The sequence below is a fragment of the Coturnix japonica genome, chromosome Z, assembly GCF_054131305.1.
Source record: "Coturnix japonica strain WE chromosome Z, WE-NBRP24, whole genome shotgun sequence".
Lineage (NCBI taxonomy): Eukaryota > Metazoa > Chordata > Aves > Galliformes > Phasianidae > Coturnix > Coturnix japonica.
This window is the reverse complement of record NC_140702.1, coordinates 65,308,384-65,324,019: the sequence shown is the minus strand read 5'-3', so window position 1 is coordinate 65,324,019 and position 15,636 is coordinate 65,308,384. Positions and strand designations below refer to the sequence as shown.

General features: G+C 39.6%; 1 protein-coding gene across 3 annotated transcripts in view; it reads right to left on the bottom strand.

Moving 5' to 3' along the window:
- Positions 1–3,766: 3,766 nt before the first annotated feature.
- MTMR12 (myotubularin related protein 12) overlaps positions 3,767–15,636 on the bottom strand; it is a 28,752-nt gene continuing 16,882 nt past the window's right edge. For all 3 annotated transcript variants that reach the window (XM_015848319.3, XM_085528260.1, XM_085528261.1), the window contains 7 exons: positions 15,308–15,432; positions 12,569–12,647; positions 10,871–10,941; positions 9,517–9,689; positions 8,668–8,835; positions 7,850–8,011; positions 3,767–6,830 (listed from right to left, as the gene is read on the bottom strand). In XM_015848319.3, the coding sequence (XP_015703805.1) occupies positions 6,255–6,830; positions 7,850–8,011; positions 8,668–8,835; positions 9,517–9,689; positions 10,871–10,941; positions 12,569–12,647; positions 15,308–15,432 (1,354 nt within the window). In that variant the 3' untranslated portion in view covers positions 3,767–6,254. The remainder of the gene's footprint in view (positions 6,831–7,849; positions 8,012–8,667; positions 8,836–9,516; positions 9,690–10,870; positions 10,942–12,568; positions 12,648–15,307; positions 15,433–15,636) is intronic.

The window sequence follows — 15,636 nt, the reverse complement described above, 5'->3', positions numbered from 1 at the left end:
GTCATAAATGCCCTGCGGCCAAAATAAAAGCACAGCTTGAATCTGCACGACCCCAGAACATGATGTGCCCTCAGATATGGACATCATCTTTGAACATACAGCAGTACATGAAAGTCTAGGATTAATATGAAGTGCTAAAGCATTCCTAGCATCCTGTTCTCCAACAGGAGCTATATCTGAAGTGTGATATGAACACACTGCTCTTGGGTACGTGATTGCAGTTGAGCCACACACCTCAGCAAATGCCTTTTACAAAGGTGTTCTCAGAGCTCTTCTCCCTTCTCTGGAGTGCTGACAGTAGCAGGGACTTAGTTTTGACGCTGACATCAATAAACAGGGCATGGAAATGAGGGAGGACCACAACTGTTGGAGTGAGAAGATTCTGTTGCACACAAATGGTGTGTTCAGATTTGAGAACACATAGATAAGAACTTCAAAGAGGGCTGTTCTTTACTGTGTCTCTTCAGCACATCTGACACAAAAATTGAAAAGCTATATCAAAATTCCTGATTATGCTCCCTCCAATGACTTTCCTTTTGCAGGAAGAGATCTTTCTTGGTCTGGGCAGCTGTCCAGCTCAGAGCCCTGCAGGTTACTCCAGTTAGGAATAAAGCACCTTTCATACCATGTGGTTTATTTGCAAAAACACACAGCCCTGCTTCTTCAAGCACGGCTTAAATCAAACATCTGGAGGCAGCTTCTTTAAACACGGCTCCTTCAGCCAGAAGCCTGACCTCAAAGCCCTTCTGTGAGGCTTCTCCCTCCTGTTCTGCAGGCAGTGATGCATCTCGTGCTCTTCGTCGCTATCACACACACCTCAGAGTCTGACCTGACACACCAAAGCTGCCCATGTGCACTTAATTGCCCACCTCAACACAGATGTGATCTCATAGTTCAGCACCGAGGATTTGGTGATGACCGGGTGGAGATGACTTGCTTATCAATGCACAGCAAACCTCCCTACAGCTGACACAAGCAGATATCCAGGAGAGACAAGAAATCAGCATCAGTGTGTGACTGAGAATGAGAGGTAACAGACTCAACCTGCACCTGGGCAGCCTGAGCTGGTGGGGGCAACCAGCCCATGTCAGGAGGATGGAAATTAGTGATTTTTGAGGCCCCTTCCAACCAAAACCACACTTTGATTCTATGAATATAAACCTTCAAAGTAAATTTCTTGGTGGCAAGAGCAGCTGTACACGTTATTCTGACAAATGTAAAGGCATCAATCAGCACACGTTTCAGCTGGAGAATCATTTGCTTTGTGAGGGAAGTCCTGGCTGTCTTCAAAAGGGGAAGGACGTCTGCCAGTCTGGACAGAATAATAATGTTAGCAGCCAGCACCAAGAGGGGCACTAATGCTTTAATGAGGTACAAAGACTATGAAGAATCATTTATATTCAATCGTTTCCTGTTGCCCGAGTCCAGGCCCCTGGTAATTATATTTCAGCTCTTTCTAGCATCCTCCGTTACCTGCAGAGGCTTTGTGTATTCATGGAGCTTCCACTTAATACCAATACATTAAATAATGATTTTACTATTAATGCACTTCATTTCAGTAAGTAGCCCTTTTTATCATCATCTCTACCAGACAGCTATTCAGCTCCCATCTGAATCATAAGAATGGGCCACTACCTTTGGAACAGCACTGTGTGGATGAATAGCCTTGGAAAATTAGGGCCTTAGTCAGAAGGGAGAGACTTCCATGCTGCTCCTGGGATGGACAATGGGCTGCATGTGGACAAAGCACATCAAACACATTAAAACTAACAAGAGATGAGATGTGAGTGCGTAAAACATGCTGGGGGGAATAAAGAGTAACCCCTTAGTTATGTGTAACAGACGCTTAAGTGAGAAAAGCAGAAATGTATCAGGAATCCAAAGTCACCTTTGGAGAGATGATTGTTTTCACATTCCAAGTCAAAACATGAATTTTGCTTTTCAGCGGTCACAATCGCTGCTAAATCACAGCCCAGGCAGAATGAACGATGGTATTTAAATTGTGCCCCAGTCCAAACCAAAGCACAGCCTGAGGAACGTGCCCAGTGATGCCCAGTGACTGTCGATCAGGCTGGCTTATTCTGCCTATCGTAGCTTCTTCCTGTAACAACCAGCTCACATCCAATGCTCTCAGTTATGCTCTGGTCATCCTGGAAGGCTTTTTTCGGGCAATCTCAAACCAAAGCTTCTTTTGTTTGGTTGGTGGTTTATTTTGCCTGTTTTTGGTAATGGTTTTGCATGTCGTGTGTTTTCTTCTCAGAAGTGTTAACCAGCTGGGATTAGCCCTGCACATCCTTTATATCCTTTCACATAAATGCACGTTAGGTCTGGCTCCCAAAATTTCTCTTTTTCAACAACACAGCAGCTTCGGAGCTGTCTTTGCTGTGGTTGTGATTCCACCTTCCTCTCCTGCTCTAATTGGCAGTTGCCTATTGAGAAAGTCATCCTCAAGCAACCTGCTGCAGATGTTTCCCTTGCACAACCACGGGGTGATTTGCATCAACAGGCTGATGTAATAGAAAACTAATCCACAACAGCAAAATCAGTATTTCCATACAATCACCTGGCGGTCAAACTAACAGCTGGGCAGCAGAAGCTCATTGCTGGGACAGTGTTCAGCACGAGTCCTCCAGCAGCAGCCTGCAGATGCCCCACATCAGATGCAACCTAAACCCAATCAGGACCCCTGTAGGCAGGCAGCAGCCCAGCAAAGTACTGACTTCATCACTCTTAACAGGAATAGATCTCAGAAGCTCCTAGATACTAAGAAGCAGGCTGCAGACCACCTGGCCTGGCCAAGGCACCACGAGCCCATTTGTTTTGTCCCCCAGGAACAGTTGCTAAACTTGGCTTTTCAGCAGGTTATTAGCAATGATAGACTTCAAATGGCCCCATCCAAGGATCTTACACCTCACACCCTTCCAGCCACTGAACTCACCCTGGAAGAGCCCAAGCAGCTTTCAATATGAAATGCTTTTTAAGATTCAAAATATTTCATTACTCCACCTCCACTGTGTCATAGAAAAAGAAACAGACCTCAGGTAATTTATAAACCAAGTTTCATGCAAAACACGAATACCAGGCAGTAAGCACCGTACACGGGGTTTCCAGCTCAAGAACTGATGAAAGGGAATCTCTGTGTGACAAATAACCCATTGGTAAGACACTCAGCACACAGGGTGTCATACCACCTCCTTAGAGTTTTGCTCATACGCTCTGAACGTGAACGGGAAAAGGTTTAATGGCAGGGAGAGATCAGGAGGACGAGCCGGCTGTAAGCAGCTTTATAAAGCACTCACATCCCAGCACAGCACACGGCAATAGCTGAGCACATTCACTGCAGTGTATGCTGTCTCAAGGCCAAGTGGCCAAAGTACACACAGGGGTGTGAGATGTGGGTGAGGCTCTGGCACACCTTGTGTTACAGCGCAACCCAGCACCCCACTGCAGTTCCTGTTCCAACAGCAAATCCTTCTTCAACCTCACAGCAATTTCATACGCTCCCTTCAGGAAATGACTTCTGAGCCATTTGTGCTCGTGTTAGATTTTGGGGCAGGAACGAGTAATTTGTCATCTCTGGAAAAAAACAAACTGCATGTTTTTCATTTGTAGCTTACCGTGACCAGCAGCCAACCTGGGCTCAGAACACGCTCAGTTTGAGGAATAGTCTGCCACTGTAATTTCAGGAGGATGCTGTGCTAACACGGTAAGAAGGCGGCTGCCTCTCCGGATGGGGAAAGCACTGAATGAAACACAAGCACACCACTGTGAATGAAAAGTTTTAATAGATCCCCAAAACAGTTAAGATTGCAATATTTTAAAAGATCCCCAAAAAATGCCGTTTGGCAGACATGTTCCACATCAGCTCAGCAGCTCCCCATAGCCATCCTATGGCACTGCACCCAGTTGTGATCTGTCCTGAACTGATACACTCATCCTATATCACAGACAGGTCAAAACTGTACAGCGTCCTCTCCGTCAGCCTGCAAACACCCTGTGTACAACTCAGAAACAACTCAGTCACTGCGGATTGTCGAGTCCACTACAATTTAAAGTGTCATTTCGCAAAACAGAGATTAAACATACGTTGTCATTTCAAGGTAAATATGACACAGTATATTTTACTGACACTCTCTACACTGCCCACCAAAGAGGAAAAAAGAGTTCATTTATTTTTTAAAGCCAACTATAGAATTTCTAGTTTGCTTTCAGTGTAAAAACTCAGAGGTATAAACAGAAGTCGAGTGAAAATATTAAGTACATTTCCAATCCTGCAGTGCAGAAAATCAATAACAATGGTATCAACTCTACATCAGAAGTGTCCATATATTCAATTCCACATATATGTTTCTCATCTATATAAACTTTTGATAACTTATGTACAAATCAGATGTCCAACATCTGCTCTTTAATATAAATACGTAACCTTCAGGACTGAAACATAGCAATAGTTTGATCAAAAGTACATAAAAATTCATGTAATGGTTTCTTTTTCCAATGACAGTGTTTAAAAAACCCCTGAACCCAAATGACCTTAGAATGATGGATATTTTTCCTCTACAAAAACGCATTGCTCAAACACGCAAAAAAATCATTGGATAAATGGACTACTTGAGCTACTATAAGGTCTGGATGACATGTGCTGGACAGCCCATTCCAGTAAATGCTAGCTGTATGAACAACGAGATATGTATCAAAGCAGAAAGGATATGTAAGTACTAGCATATTTTTAAACACACTGCTACAAACTTGGGCTAAGATTAAGGCAATCAGGAGTTGAGAAGCTTCAGTTTGGCATAGAATTGCAGCAAGATCTCTCCCTTCCCCCACTTACACATTTCTTCTAACGTCACTGTATTTAAAGAGCTGCAGATGATCTTTTGTCACACGTATGAAGTGCAATTCACTGCGAAGTGACTGATCTGTAACTTAGTTTAAAAACCCTGATTACACTGAGCTGATTAAATTTTAAAGTGTTAGTTTCTCTGTTTAGATTTTCCAGCATGGATTTATAAATCATAGAAGAATACAGAGAACATTCAACTTCCACCATCTCAAATTAACCAATGCTATGATTTGCATCCATTCTTGGGGTACTCTACCATTTAAGGGTTCAAAATAGACTTGACAGTCAAATAACACTCAACTCTACAAAGGACAGTTATCTGCAGCAAAAATACTTTTTATATAAACATACACACAGTAGATCAAAAAGTCAACAGGCATTTCTTTATGGCTTTTCTCACTGAGGTACTGTTAGAACATCCAGAAACAGGATGCAAATGTTTGTAGGGTATGAAAGCCACATTCATAAGCTGTACCACTAACTCATGTCAAGTGGCAACAAGCTGCAAATTCAAGACTGTCTTCCCTTCCGTGTGGAGGTCTCAGTGCAAGCTTCAGAAAGCCTCAAAGGCAAACGGCATATGCAGGGAAATTAGAGTAAAAATCTCCTCATCTACATGAGAGGAAAAGAATATCCATAACAAACTAGAATCTCTGTCAGGCCATTTCCTACAATCAACAGCAAACATTTGGGACTTAATTTTCCAAGGCAGCAAAGGGAGTATGACAGCAGACACAACAGGTCCTGAAATGTTTAGTTTAGCTTAAAGATCAGGTGCAAGAGCTATGTGCAAGCAGAGTCTCAGAAAAGCCAAGCTGCTATTATACCACTACACAAGGTCAAGTTCTGCAAGCCAATGATGTACACCACTAGAAAGGATGAGGCTGACAAGCACATGACTTCATTTGATGCCACATCAGACAGAAATCCCCAGGTTTTGTCCTCAGTTGTAAAAACTTATGCTTGAAAGCACATTTAGTTTCACCTTCCCCTCTTCGTTTCACATGGTAAACAACTGCAGATGTATTAATAGGTCCTATTCATTTTTAGCACAAAAGGAAGAAGGTTTGATGTTCAGCAAGTCTGCAGATTCCTCATAACTGTTGCTGCACACATTTAAGTATTCTACCTTTGAATCAGAAAATGTTTTCACATAAAGCAGCCTCATGGCTGCATTTCATGGCAGCCTAGATGTGTATTTTTTAAAAACCTATTCTATAGATGCGTTTCTGCAATAAATACTGATAGAGTAAAATCAAAGTTCAAAATATACTCAGCCAAGTTTCCTATACCCTACAAACCCACTCAGCAGGCTGTAGGTACTCGAGTTCTTTAGATTAGGATACAGCAAAACATCTTAAACTCAGAGCTTAACCACATAGAATACGTACATAAATTTATACACACTTTATAACATATCACTACTTAGATCAACAAATTCATCATCTCTCTTGACCAAGTCATCCTCATCTTCCAAGTCTTTCCAGGTGCTCGTGGGTAAAGCGGGTTTGACAGACTGTCTCTGAAGTAAAGCAAAAGGAAACAAAGATGACAAACGAGCAGAATTCCTCAGCACTGGAACAGCGTGTATGTCTCCAGAAACAGCCTGACTATGTTCTTCATCCATTTTCACTTGCAAGTTTTGCACTTCCTCCATCAAGTCCAAAATCTTGGCGGCTGTGGCGATTGTACCACCGCCATGAAGCTGAGCTTCAGGAATCCATCGTAAATAGCGCTGAGCCCAGACTTTGATTTCAGGTCCATCGATGCGAGGCAACAGAAGACCATGATAATCAACAGGCTTACTATGCCAGCTATCATAAAACTCCCTGAAGCTGTTCGGAGGTTCATCTGAAGAATTAATGAACTTGCCAATTCTTTTACCCAGAATGTTTTTAATTAGATGATCTGTTTCCTCCCTGAAAAATCCCCTCTTTGGCGAAGATTTTGTTTGTGTCAGTGGCAAAGAAAGCTGCCGTTGATGCTTTAAGGGGAAAAAGAAAATAAAAATATACAGAGATAAATATTGATGACACTTTAAGAATCTTCAGTAAGAAAAACATTGAACCGTATTCAGAAATACAGTTATACCTCACTAAATACCTAAAAGCAATGAAGTGACTTAAACACAGCCTGGCCTTTGCTATAGTGTCTGACACTCTTGATGGCTAACATATCAAATAACTCACACAGTATTCTGTATTTGCATCTACTTCGCCTGCAACTATAGTAGCAAAGTAACACTGAACAAAGCATTCCTTGAAACATGAAAATGCCCTTCATACAAGTACCACAGATTTCCAAGTTTAAGATGGCCATACAAATCAAAGCGCATTTGACTTAGAAGTTTTTAATTCTACATTTCCTCATTACTTGCCACTTTATAGAAGCAAATTACACTGTGTGTCATAACAGTGTCACACCTGAGAATGCTTTAGTACAAAACAGACTTTAGACAACAGGGAAAGTTCAGAACAGCTACCCCAAATAAGTTCCTTTTTTTGAATTTATGTTATTTGCCAGTAATGAGGTGATCCACTCAATACTCTGAACCCTTGACGTTGTTTGATTCTGGGTTTGTTTTGTTTCTTAATGCATACACAGACTCCCATTACACTCAAGGCAAAAATCAGGGAGGCAATTACAAGCTTGCTATGCAATTCGATTAAGTACTTTTGGAACAAAACAATAAAATAACTTAAAATCATTACAACTCACCTGAACGTTAAGTTCCAGGAAGAAGTTAGTAGCTGTATGCAAGTGCAGTAGTAAGAAAAGCTGTGCTGTACACAGAAACCATGGAAGACTGATTGAAAAGCTGAGAGAGATGCAAGCAGCACTCAAGACCTAGATGAGTCTGAGCTGTACACGTTTTGTCAATTGATAGTTGACAGTAATACCGCTACTGTAAGCATGTTAGAAGTATAACCGAGTTGTGCTACTTTTTCTTATTTTTGAGCTATAGAAATAACAGGTTAAGCAAAAAATACATATATATCTTACTTTGAATCGTGCTGTTTTCCGTTGGCTTTTTTCTGGTTTTGGTTTCTCTGCATAAAGAGGGTTGTTCAGAAAAGCCTGGGCCTTGAGATCAAACTGCACAGACCAGTCCCACACAGTAAGGAATCTGAAAGGACTGCTTTGTGTCTTCTGGCTTTCACCAGTCTGCCAAAACAAACAGGTCACAACTAAGACAGTTAGAAAGGATTACTGACCAAGTCAAGGTGAACTTAAGAAACATTCTGAAAGCTGGGTGGGAAATGGATAATTGAATTCCAACACAGAGGGCATGTCAGGATTATGGAATAAACCTCTCTATTTCACTGCAGTCATGCAGTGATGCCAATTTAAATGTTATGCTCAGCACTTCGTATGCTAAACAGTTATCTTTAATTTCTTAGGCTCCTTACCGCCTACTTCCACCTGCTTAAGCTAAGGAAAAGCATTAATCAAATATAAATCAACAGCCAAAAACCACTGATTTTAGAACAAAGAGTATGTGACAGAAGAATTTTGTAGGTAACTTCTGCAGGACAGCCTGGGTTAAGCAGCTCAGTTTTCACTGGTAAGTAATGAACGTGGAACTACTGCCCCACACCAGAAGTAACAGATTTGAGTTATTTTCATCTTGTCATCATACACCCAGAGGTACTGGACATGACTCTCTAGATCCAAAGTTGCACTGATTCACCTCCAAAGCACCATTCTTCAATTAAATAGGAAAAACACGCTACTAGTGATTTTATTCTTTTTCTGAGTATTCCTTGCCTCTTGGTCAAACTTGGTACCCAACAGACTGCATTCACAAAACAAACCCTTACCATAGTAGTGTCTTTTTGATGTTGTGAGTTGAAGAAGAAAGTGCTGAATATAGGCACATAGAGGCTGTCTGACAAGACAGTTAAGTAAGTTTCTGTGAACTCAAATGCTGCAGGATACTGTTGTACCAGCTGCCAGACACAGTTCAGCAAGAGCAGAAACACAGGAGCCTGAAAGAAAACATCTCATCAATTTCACACACAAAAAAAAGTACATTCTATCATGCAGACCATTTATTTTACAGTATTTAGCATCTACAAACTCAAATCAAAGAACACAACCTGGGGAATTATGGAATTGCTGTATACAGCTTGGGCTGAACTCTGCAGTATCATCTGAGTGACCCCAAGCCAGCTGTTAACAGAAGAGAGCAACACTTTCTAAGCTGAATTTTACACATTAGCTCACTATACAAGGCTGCAAAGGAGCCACTTTCTAAGTTGCAAAACTAGCTCATAACAACTGTTAATTAGAATTGAACAGTTTGCATCAATGATTTCAATTCCTTACAGCAATCTGATTCATGCCCAAAATACAAACATGGAGCTGTGACAAAAAACGCATAATTCACGTTAAGTTGTTTCTATGGATGTTAACTATTTCACAGTTTAAAAGGACACAAGATGCAAGTCTTTTTTGAAAGGCTCACAGACTGAATTGAAATTTCATGTCTATTCTTTAGTTGTAAAGGCATTGATGAACTCTATATAGCAGAAACACTAATACTATATCAAATATTCACCCATGAAGCAGAAAAAAAAACAAAGGAGCTTCTGGATGGACAGCTAAGCCCCTCTTTAAACTAGATAAAATTTTAGATAACAGGTAAGGAAAATTAAAGAAAAATATACCTCTTCTTTGTCACTTTTATGTAAATGGTTACAACGATCCAAGAAGCCATGTCCTCCAATTACCCACTCCTTCTGAATAAGGCTCTGAAATCCCAGCTTTGTTCTGCTGTATGAATCCATCATCACTTGAACCAGACTGGAGATTACACAGCACATATCAGTGGCACTCTCTTCTACAGAAGAGAAAAAAAAGCTGCATTGTCTAAACCATTCCTTAAACTTTGGGTAACAAAGCAAAGAATTACTAACTGCATGTTACAAATCAAAACTGTATTTTAAAACACAGAAGCACACAATTCCTCACAAGTTATATCAGAGAAACATTAAATCTGTATTTCTAATACTGTTTTTTAAAATTATTATTTTTTTTTTCTGAAAACAAAGGTTTTTGGACATATATGCTAGACAAAATACAAAGCAAACTTTCAATACTCTGATTTTGATCCCTATGCCTTTCAGTCTCCTACAGGGCACATACTGCCCCCTCCTGCCTTAAGTTATTATACCAGCTACTCAATCCTCTCCCTATTGTTCTGCATGCACCTTTGCACAAGGTGTGGCTGTGATTTTAAGTATTCCTAAATGCACACAAGAGATGTAAGGAGTGTACAACAGTGCTGAAATTGCTCCCTTGTGCAATATCCATCCTTTGTCATTCACGTGCCTTTGAGAAACGTCTTCCAGAGCTAGGTTTCTCAAATGGTAACATGGTCAAAAAATCCCTCAAGTGTTGATAGAAAAATAGGGTGTTGGTTAACATTAAGTTTGGTTTTCTATGCGATTACTTTCATCAGTCTGGGCAGACACACTGCTTAAGATGTATACAGTAAGCATACACTTTTTAGTAAAGTGATTATATATGTTAGTGTGCATCTAGAGCAAAAATAACACTTTAAAAAGCTCTTATTCTCTATGCTCTGTGTGAAGCTCATCCTCTCTCTTCAGCCTCAAAACAGAGCAAAAGACCTTAAAAATAAGTTAGGAAATGAGAATGAATAAGAGACAGTACAATTTGCATAAAAGTTTATAAGCAGCTTTCTCCTTCATAATGTATTCCTCTTAGCTCTGAGCCATGCTTACTGAATGTTTCCTTATGTTTTTTTCCTGTTTGTTTGTCCTGTTGGTTGTCTTGTTTTTAAGCTACAGGAAGTATTTCCAAGAACATGTGATCTTAGCACACTTAAAGTAGCAGACACTTATCAATTGTACCAGTTTCTACCATATTTTTTATGAACCGAGAGCTTAAGCTACATTTTTAAAACTTCAAAAGAAAAATCAGAATTATTTCTACAAATAGGGTAATATATTGAAATTTGAAATAATATAAAATAGGATAATCTCATTAATTTCTTACCAATAAGGAGAACATTTGTATGCTGCCTTTCCAGACACTCAACAACTTCTATAGCTTTCTTCAAGACTCGCCTATTGTGGTACAGGAAGAGATTAGTTTAACCATTAAGATGTTAGCCAGTTAGCTATTAAAATGTTTTTTATTAAGAAAAAAAGATGCTCCCTAAAAAGGAGTTAAAATGCACTACTGAAACTTGCTGATTCTTTTAATATAAAACTTCACTCATCTTCTACAGATGAAGAAGCACTTCATTTCAACATCAAGCTTCCAGGAGGTATCCTTATTTAGCAATCAATCACACATTTCCAGTTGTTAGCTCTGTACATTCATCATACAGTACCTGATTCTGAATCAGTACAAATCATTACAAAGACGAAGCGTTACTATTGCTGAGATTCAGATCTTTTTCTTAGTACATAGCCTCACTTATTTTCCAACCTGCTACATGGTGTATTTCTCCCACAATCTGTTTTTGAGCAACAGAGGGGAAGACCAGCAATCAGATGTTGTAAGCATGCAGACAATGCTTATTCAGAGATTATCATTACACAGGGATGACTGAGTGGAGTTAAAGACCATGTAAAAACAGACTTACACTGCTGGTTTCTAGCCCTAACCCTTGATGAAGTTGGCACTTAGTGAAAATGTTTGCATGCAAATGATGATTCTTACAGCTGATCAGGCCACTGACAGATGTGAACGGTTTAGTCTCCAATTGTAAAGCTGTTGGATTCTTTAGTGTGGTTGAGAGGGCATTCCTACTGACTCCAAGAGCCAAGAATATACTGATTCAGAAAGTAACTGCATACAAGTATGGAATGACCAGTCTCAAAGCAACCTAAGGATAGGAGTTTGGGCTGGTATGTACTTTAGTTAATCATAATAAATGAGTTATGTCAATGGACTTCCCAACATATGACCTTCACAAGAACCTCTCATTCAATCAACATCAGTATTTGTTGACTATTACTCCACACAGAATGAACTTAAGCTGACTGCAAAAAACTGAAGAAGTACTTCATAGTAACAAGCTGATCACAGAATAAGCCAACAGATAATTCAGACAGCACAAAGTAACACTGAAAACAAAGAAAAGAACCTCAACATTCCACTACAACAAGCCTTATGCCAGCCAACACCATTCCAAGACTTACTCACTGTGGATTGCTGAGAGAAGAAAAAGAACTTGAGGAACAATCAGGAGAGGAAGGGGACAAAACTGAGAACAACTGTCATTTTATTAATCTGTGGTGGGCTAACATCTTGAATACTGCAGTTCATCCCATCCTAAAGGATATTATAGAAGTAGAGAGTACAAAGAATGGCAAGGCTAGTCAGACATGGAACAGGTTTCATGCAAGAAAGAAAGAAAGAATACTTCAGTTTGGAAAGAAGCTGACTAAGTACAGGAAGGAAATTCACAGACCCATAGTTTTAAGAGATTTCCTAACAGAACTGTAATTAGAATGATCTGTTGCTTCTCCCAATCTTTTAAAAGTGGGGTGGTTAACACAATTCTGCAATGTAGAAATGGTGAACTATGTTGTAGAAGTAAGATAAATAGGACCATAATATTGCCTTAGTTTCTTGAAATACAAGGATGTCCTTCACCTTTCCAGTAGGAAAGAAAATTCTTGAAAACTCTCAAGAAATTCAACTAGCAACAATCTGAAAACAAGAGTTATAGGTATAGCAAACCTGATGATCTCTAGCCAGTTTGTGCTCTCCAACAACGAAAACCACTTCACATCAGTTGCCCAGAAGTCCGTACTGTTATCTGAACAAAACAAAAAAAGCAGTTTACTCACATGTACCACCAAGTGATGGCCATCCATTATATTAGCTCTCAATTACAAAGTGTAGCATGCATTCCAAGCTGCAGAGTTTTTGCCAGTGCATAAAAGATTCAGCGATAGATTTGGCAGTGCGTCCAGTTGTTGATAATCACTTTGTGGTTTTATGACTTTTGTAACTGATATTCTATATCATAACATCATGTAGTACACTGGGAGTTTAATAGTTAGGCCACCAAGTCTGTGGATTGTCAGTAGTTCTGGGTATACCTTTCTTAGAGGAGAAAAAATAGAAATCCCATAAGACTTAACTATTCCATTTCCATTTTCCATTCAGAGGGAAAGATGAAACTGCTCTCAAGTCATGAGACTGCCCTTTCTGTTACTGCTCATCTCTGCACTGTGTGCTCCCTGACCACCTCGCCTTCAGCATTACAGTAGGGCCTTTGGTTTTGGACACTCTCTAATCTCACTTTATTTATTAACTTCGATTCCAATTGTATTGTGTCACCTTGCATCCTGCTATCACATTTAGCAAATTAGTCTTCTCCCTTAGCTCACTGCCACTGTTTTGTTTTTAGGCTCACCTCCCAATCTTTCCTCTATCCCCTCTCCTAAGGCATGGGTTTGTGGGTCCCTCCACCCCATCAGTTATGGAACCAGGCCAGAGCTTTGACACTGCATAGCACTGGAGAACATCCAAAGAAAACAGCAAAGTTAATTGCTTTGTACCAGAACAAAGAAAAGCCAATGTTATTTGGCTTGCTCAAGAGTAGTAATGCCACAGAAATGAACAGTCTTGGGAACTGACAGACTGTACTAACGCTTCAGAACATACATTATCAGATCAGAAGTTTGATGCCAAGTACATGAAAATTTGAGTACGAGTTTGCAAAGCTGTGGCAGGAGAATACTCATATCCTGTGACTCTGGAAACTAAGCGTTTATGTTCAATTTGCACAGCACTTCATCTCTTCTGAACTTGAGAGTTGAAGATTCTGATGTTGAATAGGAACCTACTGAAGGCAAATGCAAGAAGCTAAAAAGGACAGTGGTGCATCACCTCCGAAGAAGACATCTGTTAGTGCAAAGTCCTCAACACTGGGCAGGAGAGATTATTTTACATGCACTGCCAGGAGACAGTGCTACTGAGGCAGTAGCTACCAGGCAGCATTACTTTGAGGTGAGAGCCCAGATGGAAGCAGAGCATATTTTATAAGGCAAACTTAAAGGCACCATTATATACTTCCAGAATCAGGTTCACTCAACCATTATCACCAACCATCACAGTCTGGTGTAGTGGTCTTACAGTTAAGTACTTGTATGCTAGTGCAGGACGCATGGAGAACACTCCAGAAGATTGAAAATGGGATCAGAAGATCAACTAGCAGCCTAAACAGTGTTGCCCAATGATATTTATTAAATTGTGGAATGATTCTTTTTCTGTGCAGCTGTTACACGTAGAAGCTTGTGGGCTCAATTGAAAAGTGATTAATTCAGATTTGAAAACTAGACAGATAGACCAGAAGCTGCAGCTAAATACTGCTTAAAATTGCACTTATGTATTGTTATAGAATTGAATATTAATTTTATGCATTTTTTTTTCTTTGAAGAATATAACAAACTAACACTTTTCTCTCAGCTCTCCCAGAAAGAACTGGCTACACTGTTTATTACTACTGAGCTTCCCATTCAAATCTGAGATAACAAACATTATTTCAAAAGAACACTGTTTTATTTAAAAGATGATAGGCTAGCTATGAAGTTTGTAAGAGCAATCTGTGCTATTTTCTTGATTAAAAAAAAAAAGAAACAACCTTCTAATTTCCATAAGTAATTAATTTAAGTATCACATATTTAGAGTATGAGTTCAGCTCTTGTTTATCGCAAATCACAAAAAACATAAGAATGCAGAGACACTTAAAAGCATTGCTCTGGCCTCCATGCAGACTCAGTATGATATGTCAACTGTTTAGCTAGAACGTCTTTCAGGTAAGAGTTTCAGATAAAAAAAATCTAGTACTTTCAAAGCATACAGCACAGTACTGCTCTCAGAAGTAATGTACTTCGGGGTTGCTCTTGGTTTTCTAGTTTTGTGGCTTGATGCTGCTTGGATTCTGATAATTCTGATAGTAATTCACATTAATCGAAGTATTCATCAGACAAGAATGAGAGCTCGCTCTGGTCTGCAGGTAACAAGGCTGCAGTGCTGTCAAGTCTGAGATCAAGAATGCAAAAACTTTAAACACAGAGAAGGGGAGCTATTGCTTTGTTTGGCTTCTTTCAAGTCCACATTTTTCTGATTAAAAGATATATAGTATTTCCTGATATGTGTCTTAATCGTAAGCTGGTCTTTTTCTCGTAGGAGTATAAGACAGTAGTATCTAAACTGAAATTATAACCCATTGCTTTTAGCTCTTTAGTAGGAAGGATTTGCTGCAATTTTGACAGCATGTTCCAGAAAGAAGAAATCTCCACTCTGAATTCTGGTGAGTTATCTCATATCCTGCCTTTCTCTTCAATATCAAAAACAGCATCAGAAAATAAGGTACAAAGAGAAGGAATACCCTTATTAGACACAGAACAACACTATCATTCTTTTACAGATTTCAGAGACTGAGGATTACTCTTAAGTTCAACTTACCTATCAAAAACAGCTGCTTAAACCTTGTGTACGCAGTCTGGATTTCTTGCAGAGATGGAAGGCTGCTTGACAAGTCATCTGTCTTCAGGAGTTCATAGGGAGGTTTTCTAATTGTCCTATAGATTCTGTATCAAATCACCAAGAGATTAAAGTTTTCTGCTTCACCAGTCAAATAATGCACCAACTAAATACAAAGTTAATATGCATAAGCTTGGGAAATCACAGTAAGACTAAGAGACACAGATCCCCAAAAGCTAATGGACTCCATGAAATTCTACGTACTGGTTGAAAGCTTGCCTACAAGCTTACTAAAAGTTTTGCTGCTCTTA